General features: G+C 39.1%; 1 protein-coding gene across 1 annotated transcript; it reads right to left on the reverse strand.

The window, feature by feature from the left end:
* Positions 1-8,183: 8,183 nt before the first annotated feature.
* On the reverse strand, positions 8,184-11,627 carry LOC102706081. The gene is made up of 5 exons (XM_006649344.3): positions 11,476-11,627; positions 9,965-10,079; positions 9,795-9,884; positions 8,610-8,708; positions 8,184-8,522 (listed from the first exon to the last, which is right to left on the reverse strand). The coding sequence occupies exons 1-5, from the start codon at positions 11,541-11,543 to the stop codon at positions 8,421-8,423; spliced, it is 474 nt and encodes a 157-aa protein (XP_006649407.1). The 5' UTR covers positions 11,544-11,627; the 3' UTR covers positions 8,184-8,420.
* Between the last annotated feature and the right edge of the window lie 3,110 nt (positions 11,628-14,737).

The following is a 14,737-nucleotide window of genomic DNA, read 5'->3' on the forward strand; positions in this document are numbered from 1 at the left end:
GCCTGTATGTAGCAGTAGCAGTAGCAAGATCAAGATAGCCACTAGCCGATGAAACCCACATTGTTAATGCCGTTCTTCATCAGGATTCAGGACATGTTTTTTTGTAACTTGTGCTGATCGATGTGTTCTGCCAGAGATGAGCTGGGTCCCCTTCCCTTTGGCGCCGTAGCCAGCCAATTTAGCGGCCGGGAAACCAAGAGAAGTGGGTCTATAATAATAAAAACTAGTGCTGAAAAAAAGAAGCTCTTGAAGAGGTTGGCAGTTTGGCATTGTGTGCACTATGCGGGTTTGGTTTGTGCGTCGTAGATGGAGCAAGGAAAGGACATGTTCCAAGTATTCCTGGGGATGAGCAGATGGAGCTTAGCAGCGTGTCCCAAGTATGCTTTAGCACTGACAGCATGCAGCGAGAGAGAGCTCAGCTCAGTGGTGGGTCAGTCTCGTTGCTCGCCTACTCTCCCACAAGTTCCATGAAACGAATGCTACTGCCCTCTAGCTCGATCTCTCTCGCCCATCAACCCCCCGACATCTGCACAATATCAAAAAGGGCTTGATCGTACCAACAGGGCTTAACTGGAGCTTGTGAGTGTTTGTTAATTTTGGTGTGTTGTCAGATGATCAGATATGCAGATGGTAAGTACAACTATAGCTAGCTACTGCACCACTAAGATTAATTTTGCAATATTGCTAGCTACTTGATCATTCTTCTCAGGTTTGGTGTGGCTCTGGCTATCTTTTGCTTCTTCAAATGTTTACTGGCATGCGGGTTTTCATGGGGAGCTGGTTTCAAGCAGACCATAACACCATTTCATCGATCCATGACTAATAGTATAGTAACAGTCATTTTCAGACATTGCTAATTGGGTTGTCACCAACCATCAGAGAAGTCAGAAAGGCTTCACTTCAAGCCTCCCAGTTTCTTTACAACATCCACCAGTACTACTGATCACAGAACCTTGACCGGACTTAGTTCAGAGTTTTAATGCCACCACGAATTAAGACGGCAAAATTCTTTACTTGTTCAGATGAGCCTGCCAGCAGCATATGATTTGTCCCCCAAACGAAACCTTTTGCTTCAACGTCTTCTGCCAGGAATCGCGCTTCAGCACGGCCGGCCTACACAATATTCTCCACACGAGCAGCAGCAGCAGCTTGATTGCAGATTATCATGACCACCATGATCATGCATATGTTGGTCAGAAGAATGTTGATAGCGACTTGTCAGTGTCCAACATTTCACTGATGCACCCATCAGCCATGCATCTATCTCTCCCTACCTCTTTACCGTGTAGCTGATGCGAACTGCTGTTCAGCAACGTGTGATGCATAGTGGCGGTGATATATATGATTAATTGCCTGCGGCGTTTTTTCGCAAATTGCATAGTAATTTAAGCCTTGGAGACTGACAGAGACAGAGGGTTGGTGCTCTGACCAAATGCATGCTTATGTAAATGGTGCATATAGTTTACATCTGATTGACAGCAAATGACGTATAATTAAAACATTCATTTTTTTTCTGCACAATTAGTACAATTTGATCAAATTTGCACTTTCGGTAGCATGGTCTCCATCCATGTGAAGATGTATGTTGTTCTGATCGATTTGATCAATTTTAGAACTGAAAAGGAGATGAACAGGATTAGTGGGGAGCATGTTCTCCACGTACTCCTACCACTTAGCTGGTCAAAGAAATCGAGAATTAGAAGCCGCTAATCCAAAGGGGGAGGGGTTAACTAATGAAGCAGGTTAAGCGTCACGGCTCACATGGCGTGCATAAGCAAACAAGGCGCCAAACGGTTGGGTGGCTGGTCAAATTTGGCCCTTTCCGTGGAACGGTCGGTGGTCCAAAATAACCGTAACGTACCCGTTCCGGGCAAAAAAAAATGTTTTTTTCTAAAAAAATTATGAACAGCAAATTTAAATCCAAATTAAACGCCATGAACAGCTTGCAAATAGCTCTCGCACGTGTGGGGCCGAACAACACGTGCCCACATGATTGGCTCCTAATCTAGGGTTTCTCTCTAGCTTGGTTATTAATCTCACAATTAGGTTTAACATGGCTGCATTATTAGCACACGAGTAATTAACTCATCTCACGGTCTAATCATATGTCGTCGTTGATTACAAATATTATGTGTTCTATCGTCATGTATCCACATGAATCCAGGTCCACATTGGTATTAGTCAAATACGGAGCCAAATTAAGTTTATTTATACATATGAAACCCCCAGTTGTGTTTATTAATTCTATCTTTTGCGTGACATGATATGATATGGTAATTAAGGTTTTTGCAAGACGCCGAGACGGAACAAGCAACTGATGACGATTGGCAAGTTATATTTGCTGCGTTTAATTAAAAAAATCCCAGTTACCCCTTCTCTACGTATTGCTTACAATGGCGCCAAAATTTGGGTCTTGAGAAGAAATTACTTACGTCGTTGCATGGTGTTTTGCATGTACACTGATCAACTAACTTTCGCCGCAAAAGATGAGAAGAAGAGGACTTGGGAAAGCATGCATCTACAGTCACTGATAATGTCTAGCTCGTATGCTCTTGTTTAATTAGGAGAGTATCAAAAATTATCTTAGCTCCTTCAAAAAAAATTATCTTAGTTGAGTTTCTGAAGACTCCAGTTTCTTAGCAGAATTGCAGTCTCCGTTTCTTCGGTGCAGGACAACGCGTTGCATGTCTGCAGTGTCATACGTCAGATCACTCAAGTGAACACATACTTTTTGGCTTGAATGGTTCTGACCGCTTGAAGTCTTTGATCAAGATCGAAGTGGTCATTGATGAGATCTTAGCTTACAGTGATGCATAGATTTGTCGGTGTCATTGTATAACGGTTAAACAGCTTGGCATCGACGTGGATCCAGCTTGTTAATAGTGGAATTTGATTATATGGCTATTTCCTAGAGCTGTCAATCTCCATCTCCAACCCAGAACCAGAAGAAGCTTAATTGAAAAGACGATGTTCCAAACAAACACGTCTCGGATGCGTCAAGCTTTCATCAAGGAGACTCAGTTAATTGTGAATCTATTCACCGTACTGAAATTCTGGAACTTATCCTTCCTTCCTTGCAACTCTGTCTCACTTCACTGAACCTTGTTTTTTCTGTTTGCAACTCTTCCTCTTCCTCTTCTACTCAGCTGCACGATATATTATTACTCCCCTATCCAAAGTGGCAGAACCTGATTAATTTGAAGCTTATTTAAGATTGTCATTAAATTTTATGTTTTAACCCGACAGGTTAATTTTTGGCCTAAATTCAAAGCCTCATTGGCTCCCTTGCCGGTCAATCAGTTTGGAGTGTCAGATCACAACTCCCCTACGCTACCCATTTCAGTTCCCTTGTCACTGTCCAAGCCAAAATATATTCGTCTTAATCATCATCTCCCATCGCAGTTAAAATTCAGGGACTCACATTTCTCTTCTGCCTCTCCATTAATGACGCATCTACATGCTATCCTATCTACTTACACCTGAATTTAAACTAAACCTGCAAATTGTTAGGTGCAATGCAAGCAGACGTCGTAGCGTCTGGAGAGCAAATTCTGAGCTAAGTTCAGATTCAGTTTCAGTTTCAGTTCGCCGGGGGGGACAGAGCTGGCCACACGAGCGCGCCCTGCCCGGCGGTCGTGGGACACGACGCAATCACGTCGCTTTCTGCACGGATTAGGCCTTAATCTGAAGCAAAAAAATTCCATCATCAAAGAGAGAGAGAGAGAGAGCGCTATAGCTAGCTAACAGTTGAACATTTTTGTTCCCATTTTGTTTTTTGTTTTTCTCATGAACGCTAGCTGAAGGATCAGTACTTTAAATTGTATTATATAATTGAGCGTGAATGAGATGGTGTAGTTGGATGTGGAGGCAGATCTTCCAAACCCACCCTAAAACAATCTCAACCCAAAACACAAGTAATAGCAAATTGATCAATTTTATAGCTACTAGAATATACATGTGTGGTACTATTCTTGTTTGTTTAAGGGTAGTTAATTGATCAATTTAATTTAGTAGTAGTAGGCGCAATGGAACAAGGCATGGAGTCACTTCATGGCCGAGTCCCACGTCAAATGGAAGCAAGAGTTAGTGACAGAGACTCCTCAGTTTGGTGCCACTAGGACGTGGCCAAAGAAAAATGGGCTTTAAAAATACTTGAAAAAAAATAACTTGAGAGAGAGAGAGAGAGAGAGAGAGAGAGAGAGAGAGGTAGCTAGGTTTAGCCGCTCTTGGATTGGAAGTATTAGAGGACCAAAGACTTGACCGGCCACTTTAGGGTTGCATGTGTGTGCATCTTGTAACTACATAGGTGATGCATGGAGCGAGAGTCGGTTTGGTTTGAAACTATGTTGATGTTTGCCGTGAAATAATGGCTGTGGTGCAAAACATAGGAAAATATAAGGAGCAGTTAAGAATATATTCTGGATAAAATGTTTATATATGTTTGTAACTAAAAGTTAAGACTATAAAATATATTAGATAGAAAAGTAAAATCAACTCTAAAATTATCTATACTTCTTATAAAATATAAAACATAGTAGCGGTCTGAGTATGCAAACCACTCACCCCACCAACTCGTTATTTTCTAAAAAAGAAAAATGGCTCTAGAATTCACACGTCAATCACCCACACTAAGGCTGTGTTTGTTTGAGTAGGAGGGGGTGTTAGTTATCTCATGCAAAAAACATAGTAATAGATTAGTACGTGATTGATTAATTATTAATTATAAAAAATGTAAGATAGGTTAATATGATTTTTAAAGCAACTTTTCTATAAATTTTTTTTAAAAAAATACACCGTTTAACTGTTCGGAGAGCGTGCGCACGAAAAACGGGATAATCTGGTGTTAAAAAGAGAGAAGGCGAACGCAACCTAATTCTATTTTTGGAAGAAAAATGAATTGTGGAACCAATTGGGTCTACATGTCAATAACAAATATATGCAACAATTAAGAAATGATATGTCAAGAATAATGGTAATTTTCTTTAATAAAATCCTATTGCAACGCATAATCAATATGGTAGTGTTTTAAAATTTATTTTTGGTTGCATATAATAGCCCTTACAATGTGGAGCTAGGACTGCGGAGCTGCCTAAGGCCACTTTTTGAAGCGCTCAAGCCTTGTTCACCCCTTTTAAGTTAACACGTTTGGTTAGGCTCCAGCTGTTCCAAATCAAATTTAAGATCTAGGGTTATACAAACAGGACAATACATCACTTGTTTTTAGCTCCGTTTTATCTAAGCAGCTGAATGCAATATCTAATTAAGAAAAACTCTGGTTCACATAAAAAGCTCTATTAATTATCTGTCTGCGGCGTGTCATGCTCGTAGGTAGATACAGGGCTCCTCTCGGTGGAGAGACGTCGAGAACGTTAGACCGGTTGCTGAAGCTGAAGTGTGGAGGAAGAAAACTCGCAACAGGTAGCGGGGCAGCAGGCAGGCAGGCAGCGATCAGGCCTGCAGGATGCCGCGGCTACTCGCCTAGGGTTTGACACATTTGCGTGCGTTCGCTATCGGTGAAGGAAGCATTGCCGGCTTGCTGTCTGAATGTGAACTTGACCCTCTCTTTGCTTGTCAGTTATTAGGCTACGTTCTTTGCCTCCTATTTTTTTAGATTTTTCTCAGACTTTTACGCATATATTCTCTGAAATACTAAACAGTATATCGTTTTATAATATATATATATATATATATATTTCACCATCTTATATTTTAAAATATATTTTCAATGTCGTAGTAATTCGTTTCATCGTTTATATACTATTAAATACTACCTCTAGTTTTAATATATGACGTTTATGACAACTAGAACGAGTTAAATCTAGTTATATTGTTCTGTCCTAAACATTTAATAATGACGGGAGGGAGTAGCTATCACAATTATCATCAGAAAATTTTTATCTTTCGTAAAAAATAATAGTGTGGTCGGGTAGCTAATAAGCAATGTGACGTGTTTTTATGTGGGGTACAGTCTCCGGCCCATAATAACTTTATTTTTCGTTTTTCCGTGTCCAATGTTTGACCATTCGTCTTATTTAAAAAATTTGCACGGAAACTTTAAAAAAATAGTCACGCATAAAGTACTATTTATGTTTTATCATCTAGTAAGAATAAAAATATTAAACAAAAAAATTTCAAATAAGACGAAAAGTCAAAATATTGTATCAAAAAACTGAAAAATGATCTTATTTTGGAACGGAGGCAGTAAGTAACAAGCGCGTAAAACGTAGCAGCGGATTAGCATATAATAAAAGGTTGAAAAATATATTGTTATGATTTTTAAATCAACTTTTTTTTATAAAATTTTCACAAAATACACACTGTTTAGCAATTTGAGAAGTGTGCGGAAAAACCCAGAAAATCTGGATTAGTTAACCTGGTTAAATAACAGGCCTACTCTAGGAGTAGTACAAGAAATGCAGGCAACGCTTGTGGTCGTGGACTAGAGGAAGGAATGGATTATGGATACATTCTGTTCATCCCAGCCGAATGGCACTGTAGTATCCGTTTGGTGCATTCTGTTGCTGACTAGGGGAACCCAAAAGGGCCCCAGAGTACACTGCTGGGAACAGTTTCCTGGAGAGTCAAGAGGTAGACCGGTTTAGGTCCCTTAGATTCTGCAGCATTGTCGTAAGGATCCAGCCATGGTTTTCAGAGTTTAGGCTAACAGTCTTACACCAAACCTGCATAACCACCCAAAGCAAGCTTTGATGTGGGGGTGGGGTAGCCTTGAGTCCTTGAGGACAGCGGCCCAAAGATTGGCCGAAACAAGCTCAATCGTTGTTCATGCCTGAACTCTGAAGAAGATTACACGCTGCACCATCAGCCTTGGCCCATCAAGATGTTTATTCTAGCAGCTTCAACTTGTCTCAAAATCTCTACCACCACACACACACAGCCCAAATTCTAAAAATCATTAGCTATATACCTATGTTCTAGGAACCATAGCTATATAATCCCAAAAAATAATTATTACTTTTTACTAAAATATAGGTATTTCTAAAGCAAATTTCCTATATGTTCTATGAGCTAGCTCAATCCTTTCCGCACTCCTGAATTTTACATAATTTCTTACTTATCCCCTCTACGCCAATTCCATTAGTTGTGACCGTCAGTTCTTTTTAAAAATTACTATATTGTCCATATTCCATACTTATGTACTACATGCTCCATAAATCTTAATGTGAAAATTTAACCTATAATAAAAATAAACATGACATAATCATTTAATGCTAAATTTAAAAACAAAACTTTTTTTTGAAAAAAATTGTGATTAAATCCATAGTTGGTTTTAACTAAAAAAAATGAGAAACAAAATTGTTTGTCATTTCGGTTTAAATTCTAGGAAGATGTATTGAAATCATCAAAATTGAGTTAAAAACTAATTGAAAACTTTTACATATATTTTTTTTCAAATTTGTGATCAAATAACTTCATCCACCTTGTTTTCTGCTATGAGTCCTTTTCACTTCATATTCGTTCAAAAGGTATTTTTCAAATTTGTGTAGAGTGTGAATTTATTTTTAAATTTTCAATAAATTATGTTTCAATTCTTTTATATTCATAAGGAATATTCAGTAGTTTACCCTCATTGATCTTCACAATCAAAATAATTCACACATGAAACATTTCTAACTTTTAGCTATATACTAAAGTCAATAAGGTTATTTTATCCATACTAATGGTCAAACTACTGATCAACTAATGAAATAAGCATATAAGAAATCTGAATTCTGAATAAAATATCAGGCGCTCAGCCTTTCTCAGGAGAGCATCCTAGGAGCACGAAAGAGATCACATCAAATTTTAATGGAACACAGAGAATTGACCCCTATTTCTAACAAGCACTTATTCATAAAAATAAAAGGCCTAAAATAGCTACTCTATAAAAGACTATAAAAGAGGTAGTAATAGACAGACGATAGCAAAAATCAAGTAGTTTTAGATTCTCAAGATTCATATCAGGACTAGAGACCACAAAGACTAGAGGACACTTGACTGTTTTTTTTCTATATTGCGAAGATGACACACCATTAGAATAATGATTCTAGTGGTATTTTATAATTTTCTAGTACCAGTTTTACACTCATGACTCAAACCAATGATAAATTGGCAATTAGCCCTAAAACAAATGCCAAAGCAAAGGAATAACTAGCCCATTGCATTAGTAATAAGAATGGATCGTAATTGCAAAATAATCAAATGAGTAATCTTAATCCTGGGAAGCCTAGTTCAACAAACAAATCACAAGTACATATAATGATACAATCTAGTCCCCTAACCCTCCACTCACACCTCATTAGGGTTGTGCCCTTCAAAAAAGAATCCGATACATCTAAGGGCAGCATAGCTGATACTGTAGCTTGTACTCCAAAATAAACTGTCTCCAAACACCGCCGGAGGCCATGGCTATCTAAAACGCCCTAGGTTGTCTTCGACTTGGGAGCCTTCTTCTTGGCCTGTCGCTTGGGAATGGAGTTCTTCATGCCCAGGAAGAAGAGAAGTGCCCCAAAGAGAGCCAGATTCTACAACCACAAGGAATCATGATTTGATCAGCCACCGTGGCAGGGTAAGGTAAATTTTGGCAGCTCTGAACAGAGAATTGTGTATACCTGCGTGAATTTAATGAAGAGCTGAACAAATTCAGACTTCTCCATGTCGTAGTTGTAGAAGTCGTAGACAACAGGGGTGATAAAAGCAAGGTATAGAAGCTGCAGAGGAAAAAATAAGTACATTAGACCAAACGAGGTTGCAGAGGAAAACTAACAATTCAGATTGGTCCAAATTCACAATGAACAGAATAGTAGCACATCACCATAGCCCAGCGGTTGGCTGGAAATGGTGGCTAGTTAGATAAGGGTTAATTCGATCCATGCCATTGGAAGCAGGATCAAAAGGCAGACCAACTTCTACTGATCTATAGGACCCATAGGAGTACAATGCAGAAAATTAAAAAGTATGTCCTCCGTATAAAAATATAAGATACGTGTGTTATTGACACATTGTCCAATAATATAACTTGAACATTAGTTGTTTCCATAATGTAGCATCGACAACTATGAAATTAACATCATATGAAAGTATTTTTCAAGTATGAATCTAATGGTACCACATGCATGGCACTAAAGACATTTTGTTAGCTCAATAAAATTAGTCAAAGATGAATGTTGCCTCTACGAAAAACAAGGACACATCATATTTTTATACAGACGGAGTAATTATGTTCTAACCTAGACAATATGCAGCAAACATGCATGGATAAAACAAGGAACCACAGAAAGAGCCCCATCATTCAGACTGATGGTAAGACTGATGAAACAAGGAAATGTGCACATCTATGGAAGGTAAGTATTAAAATACAGTAGTGCACGTTTTTGTAAATGAAGCCTATACTTCATTGGAGGAAATTATATGCAAGCCCCAAACATTCACTTGCATGAAGCTTAAATAAGTGGCAAAAGAAGCGTTGACCCTAGATGTGTGAAAATTCCAGTCTCAAATAAACTGCCTGCATTTAAGTGACTGATTATCATACAATCCAACATGAAGAATAGCTATGTTTTCTGGCAAGCATCCAAAGTTTCAGAATCACATATTCACTAGATAATTGTCAACATTCCCATCAAGAAAAGTAGGACGCCTCTACAAATGTGATCCTCCGTTACTATGTAACCCAGAACAATATAATTATTTCTTCGTTCTAAATGCATAGCCAGAATGTTCACATTGGAACCACGGAAAGTGTGAAGATTAAACAAAAAGATTGTAATATAGCATGACAAGTGCTGATAACATACCAGGAGATAAGCACCGAATGAACTGCTCAGGATAAAAAGTAGACCTCCCAGACCCTTCAGACCAATGGTAGCAACAACAACATGCTTCAACTGGATAAAGTATAACAAATTAGAGGCTATAACATCACAGCTACATAAAGCATATAATGGCTAAAGCAGCAAATCCTCACCTCGACATGAGGCACTGCTACTCCTAAATGTGCAGAAATATTTTTGGTGAAGATGTTAAATTTAGGACGGAGGGCCTTTGCAGCCGGTCCACCATCAGCTCCAAATTCACTAAACCTGCATTCAGAACCAATTATAACTTAGCAAATGAACATACATTTAGGGTGATCAGAAGTTTAGAACCTAGCATCGCATGATCAAAAGGATGGAACAATATCAAATACTTAAATCCATCTAGTCAGGTAAATTATGAGCATTTGATGAAAAGTTGAAACATTAACATTATCCTACTTGCTGTTAACATACATACTAGACTACCAAACTCATTATCAAACAACCTAGTCAATCAAAAGAGGCAGCACACTTATTACACCACATCAAACGTCATTGTGTGAACTGGCAAAGATATTGCGGTAACAAATTCTAAAGTAATCACCTATTCAGGATAAATATTACAAATACAGCAACGAAACCAAGATTCAAGCTTTAATTTACTGAATAGCTGAACGTTTGATAAATTAATTCACAATTTTGGTGATGGCACTTAATAAAACTGAAGCTTGGGTACGTACGAGCTAAAATATTGGTTTTCCGTTAGTCATAAATAAGGATATTGTCACACAAGACGAGATATCACATCCAAAGATTCCCAGGTAGATACGGTTGTCCATGCACTGTTTTATCCACTGATGTGCCTCAAGATTGGAGGACACTTTCAAAATTCCAAAACCAACACCCCATCTTTGTATAATTCCCGGGGGCAAATTTGATAGGGACGGAAGAGCATGGACCATCATACTTGTGGGGTTGTTTTTTTCCCCCAGGATACCACACAACTAACTCTACTATAAAATGACACACTGGCTACTTTTCTTTTTTTTTAAGAAGTCTTCCACATTAGCGCTTAATTTCAAATATCTGTCTTTTAATAACGGTAAACTAGATGCAAAATATAAGTGATTATTATCAACACTAGTTCCAGCGGCATTGGCATCGCATCAAAGCGGCGCCTGCATCTCACTTTTTAACATTACTCACTCAATGTGTCACCGTTCATTTCAAACCGAACACCCCGACCCCCACCCCCAAAACAAAATTCAGTAGGAGTGGCATATATCCAAGCCCAGCGGCAAAGATGCAGGCTCAGACCCAGATCAGACAATGCGAGACGAAATGGCGGTCACCACAGGAATTCCTAGCCCATTCCAGAGTAAATCCGGACACCAATGCCACAATTCAGCAGCCCCAGAGCTGGATCAAAACACGCGGAAACCAGATTTTGCCCATCTCTGTTGTGAAAAAACCGAAGCGCCCCCCACCAGATCCACGCACCGCCACACGAAACAACCCAGCCACTACCCCCACTCTCGAGATCTAGAGCACCCGAGAGAGTTCCAATCCCCCGGAACCCTCCCGCGTCAGATTCCGCGTCCACCGCAGCAGATCTAACGAAACCGACCCGTCCCAAATCGAACCCAGCGATCACAACGAGAGGAGGAACGGGGGGACGTACTCCTGGTAGGCGGAGAGGAGGAAGACGGAGGCGAAGAGGACCCTCCCGGCGAAGGAGACGAACCCCATATCTCGCGCTCGGCGGCTGGCTCCTCTTCTTCTTCTTCTTCAGAGGGATGGGAGATGGAGACGCGGCCGTGTCCGAGCCGAGCCCCACCACCCCTGTACTTATAATAAACACGCCGGCTCTGACTAACGAGCGGAGCGCTGGGGCTGAGCTTTTCCGGGAATTCACCCTCGGCTTCTGAGATATTGCTACATGGCTCTTTCTTCTGGCTTTCGTGGGCAATCGTGTCTAAAATTTTGGCAATAATTAATTTTTTTTCCACTCTTGGAAATGACACTAAAATATTTGTCGTTAGATCCGTACATCATAGACACATAAAGGTCCACGTGTCATAGACAGCAGATGACAAATATGTTATGTGATATTTTTAAAAGTGGCAAAAAGTTAAATGCCCCGAAATTTTAGGGGTATTTACTTGTTGACACTCTTTATTTACTCCTGCTGTCTAAAGAGATACAGAGTTTTAAGAAAACCAACGTTCCTAATTTTCTTTTTGACTTTTATGTGTAATCAGCTCATAGGAATGATACTACCTTGGATTTGTATTTTTAAGTAATCTTTTGTACTATGACGTTAGTTATTTATGGCCCGGTTCGTTGAAATTGAAATTGCTGAAATATATTATTCGTGACTACGAATGAATTAACTCTTATATAGTAAAAAGTTGTTGTAGAGAAATACTTTTGAAAATACACGAAACATGACATTTAATATCTTAAAAGACGTGCACATAAAAGTGCAAAATCCAAATGATAAAATATAAATAAATTATTCTACTTACAAGAGTAGATACTGCCTCCGTATCGAAATACCTCCGTATCAAAATAAAATCATTTTTCGGTTTTTTATATAATATTTTGACTCTTCGTCTTATTTGAATTTTTTTACGATTAATATTTTTATTTTTACTAGATGATAAAACATGAATAATACTTTATGCGTGACTAATTTTTTAAATTTTTTTATAAATTTTTCAAATAAGACAAATGGTTAAAAGTGGAACACGGAAAACAAAAAATAAAGTTATTAGAATTTTTTTTCTAATAGACCGAGGACTGTGCAAACGTCGTTCGGATCCACTGCGAACGAGCCATGCAAGGCTGCGATATCAGGAAACGCAAGGGGGGTATCCGCAAAACCCCAAACCGCGGCCGGCGAGCCGTATGCCCCCGCCACGCCGCCCGTGTCGCGTATCCACACCGAAGCCCCCCCCCCCCCCCCCCCCCCCGCCCCCGCGGATCTCAACAACAAGAGAGATCTCAATCTCGCCCCGGGCCGGCCTCCTCCTCCTCCTCCCGGGGAATGAGAACGACACCGGCCGCCGCAACGACGCCACCCTCCCCCCCCCCCCCCCCCCCTGTGCCGACGGCCCCGCGCCTCGTCGCTGGGCGGCGCGGGGCGGGCGAAATTTGAATCCGGAAGCGCGTGGAGCGGAGAGGAATAGCGTGCAGCGCAGGAGAGGAAGCGGGCTGGACCACCACCACCACGGCACCACGGCTCTCACAGGAGCGGTAGGACCCCAGCTAGTATGGGGAGAGAGGAGGGTAGATGGCAGGAATCAGGATGGCGTAATTGCTCTCCGCCCCTCTTCGCTTTTCGCCTCCAGCTGGCAGGACCGACAGCAGTAAGTTCTTTTGCACACTCACTACTATTTAATTCAGTGCCACTGTATTACAGTTTGGGTTGCCAGCTTCTGCCAAAATTACCGTTGTTTTTCTTTCAAAAGGTTACAGCCAACCGTGATGAATACTGTTTCCTCTATATTTTTAGTTGATTTTTAAATATATGTTCGATCTTTCGTCTTATTTAAAAATTTTATGTAAATATATATAATTATAAGTCATGCTTAAAGTTACTTTAGTAATAAATTAAATTATTTTTTAAAATAAGACGAATAGTCAAACGTAGATCCAAAAGTCATATGTATCAGTTAAAAATTATGAGGGGAGTACATATTTAGTTGAGTGTAATAAATAAAAGTAAAAAATATTAATCAGGGACATCATAGCTATTTTCCCCTCCACCAAGGTTTCTACTTTTTTTTCCTGATTCTAAATTTCATAATTTCATTTGCACATTGCACAATTCCAAGCTGGTACGTTTTGTGTTTAAAAAGTGTGTGCGTGTGTATATACGACACTTATAACAACCTTTTGATCCTGCAGGAGTTAATACCCTTCTTTGGTTACCATAACAACTACATATAATTTATTAATTCATCAATTTCAGCTACTTTCTATGCCTTGATAGAAAATACATAGCGCATATCCTATATAAGGCGCAATTGCTACTAACACAAATGCTAATAAGAGTTTAACTCTCACCTATTTAGATTGACTTAGCGTGCATATGCATGTCTGCATAGTGTTAGAGTGTTTTGATGATGAAGATTTTAAAATAAAACAGTTGTGAAGAAGAAAGACATGCTTAATGCATGGTTGCATGCGTGACTTAGAAAAATAATTAATTATTATATTTAGAACGGATATGTATAATCTAATATATTTTTTCTCATTTGAGATTTAGAACCTCAAATGAGTCTAATGCTAAGCTCGTTTGGAAAGGAAAAAAGAAAAATATTCTCCTCATTTTCTATTATGCATTTTTTCGAACTATCAAAAGATGTATTTTTTTATTTAAAAAATCTCAAAGTAGCTTAAAATTTATATTAATTTATTTTTTAAGTTTATGGTAGCTAATACTTTGCTTATCATTTATTTATAATATGCCTCGTTTTACCTTATGTCCACGAGTAATTTGTAATCAGCAACTCGTCTAAATAAACCAGGCCCACCTCCACTGCACCCAACCCTATCTATTTTCTTAAACTCATCCTAATTAAAAATCGCTACCAGCAGAATGTCTGTGACATGTCTTTGTGAGTGGCTGAGCACGAACACTTGCAACTAAGGAACTTCTCGGTAAATGAGCTGTGAACTCTAGTTAATCAATGCCCAACTAAAGCAGTTGTTAGTTTCTTAATCAACGGAAGCATGTGAAATAGCGTAATATAAGCCAGCTATGAACATGCTTTAATAAGATAATAGAGAAGAACAGTGAACACAGATTTATAGCCAGCTACGATACGAAATTCAAAACATAATATATGTATTATAGGTGGACAGGATAGTATAAGTTTTATAAATAGCCATCGTATAAATTTGATTATTAGATTAACTATACTATTGAACTTAGC

The sequence above is a fragment of the Oryza brachyantha genome, chromosome 3 (assembly GCF_000231095.2).
Source record: "Oryza brachyantha chromosome 3, ObraRS2, whole genome shotgun sequence".
NCBI classification, from domain to species: Eukaryota; Viridiplantae; Streptophyta; class Magnoliopsida; order Poales; family Poaceae; genus Oryza; species Oryza brachyantha.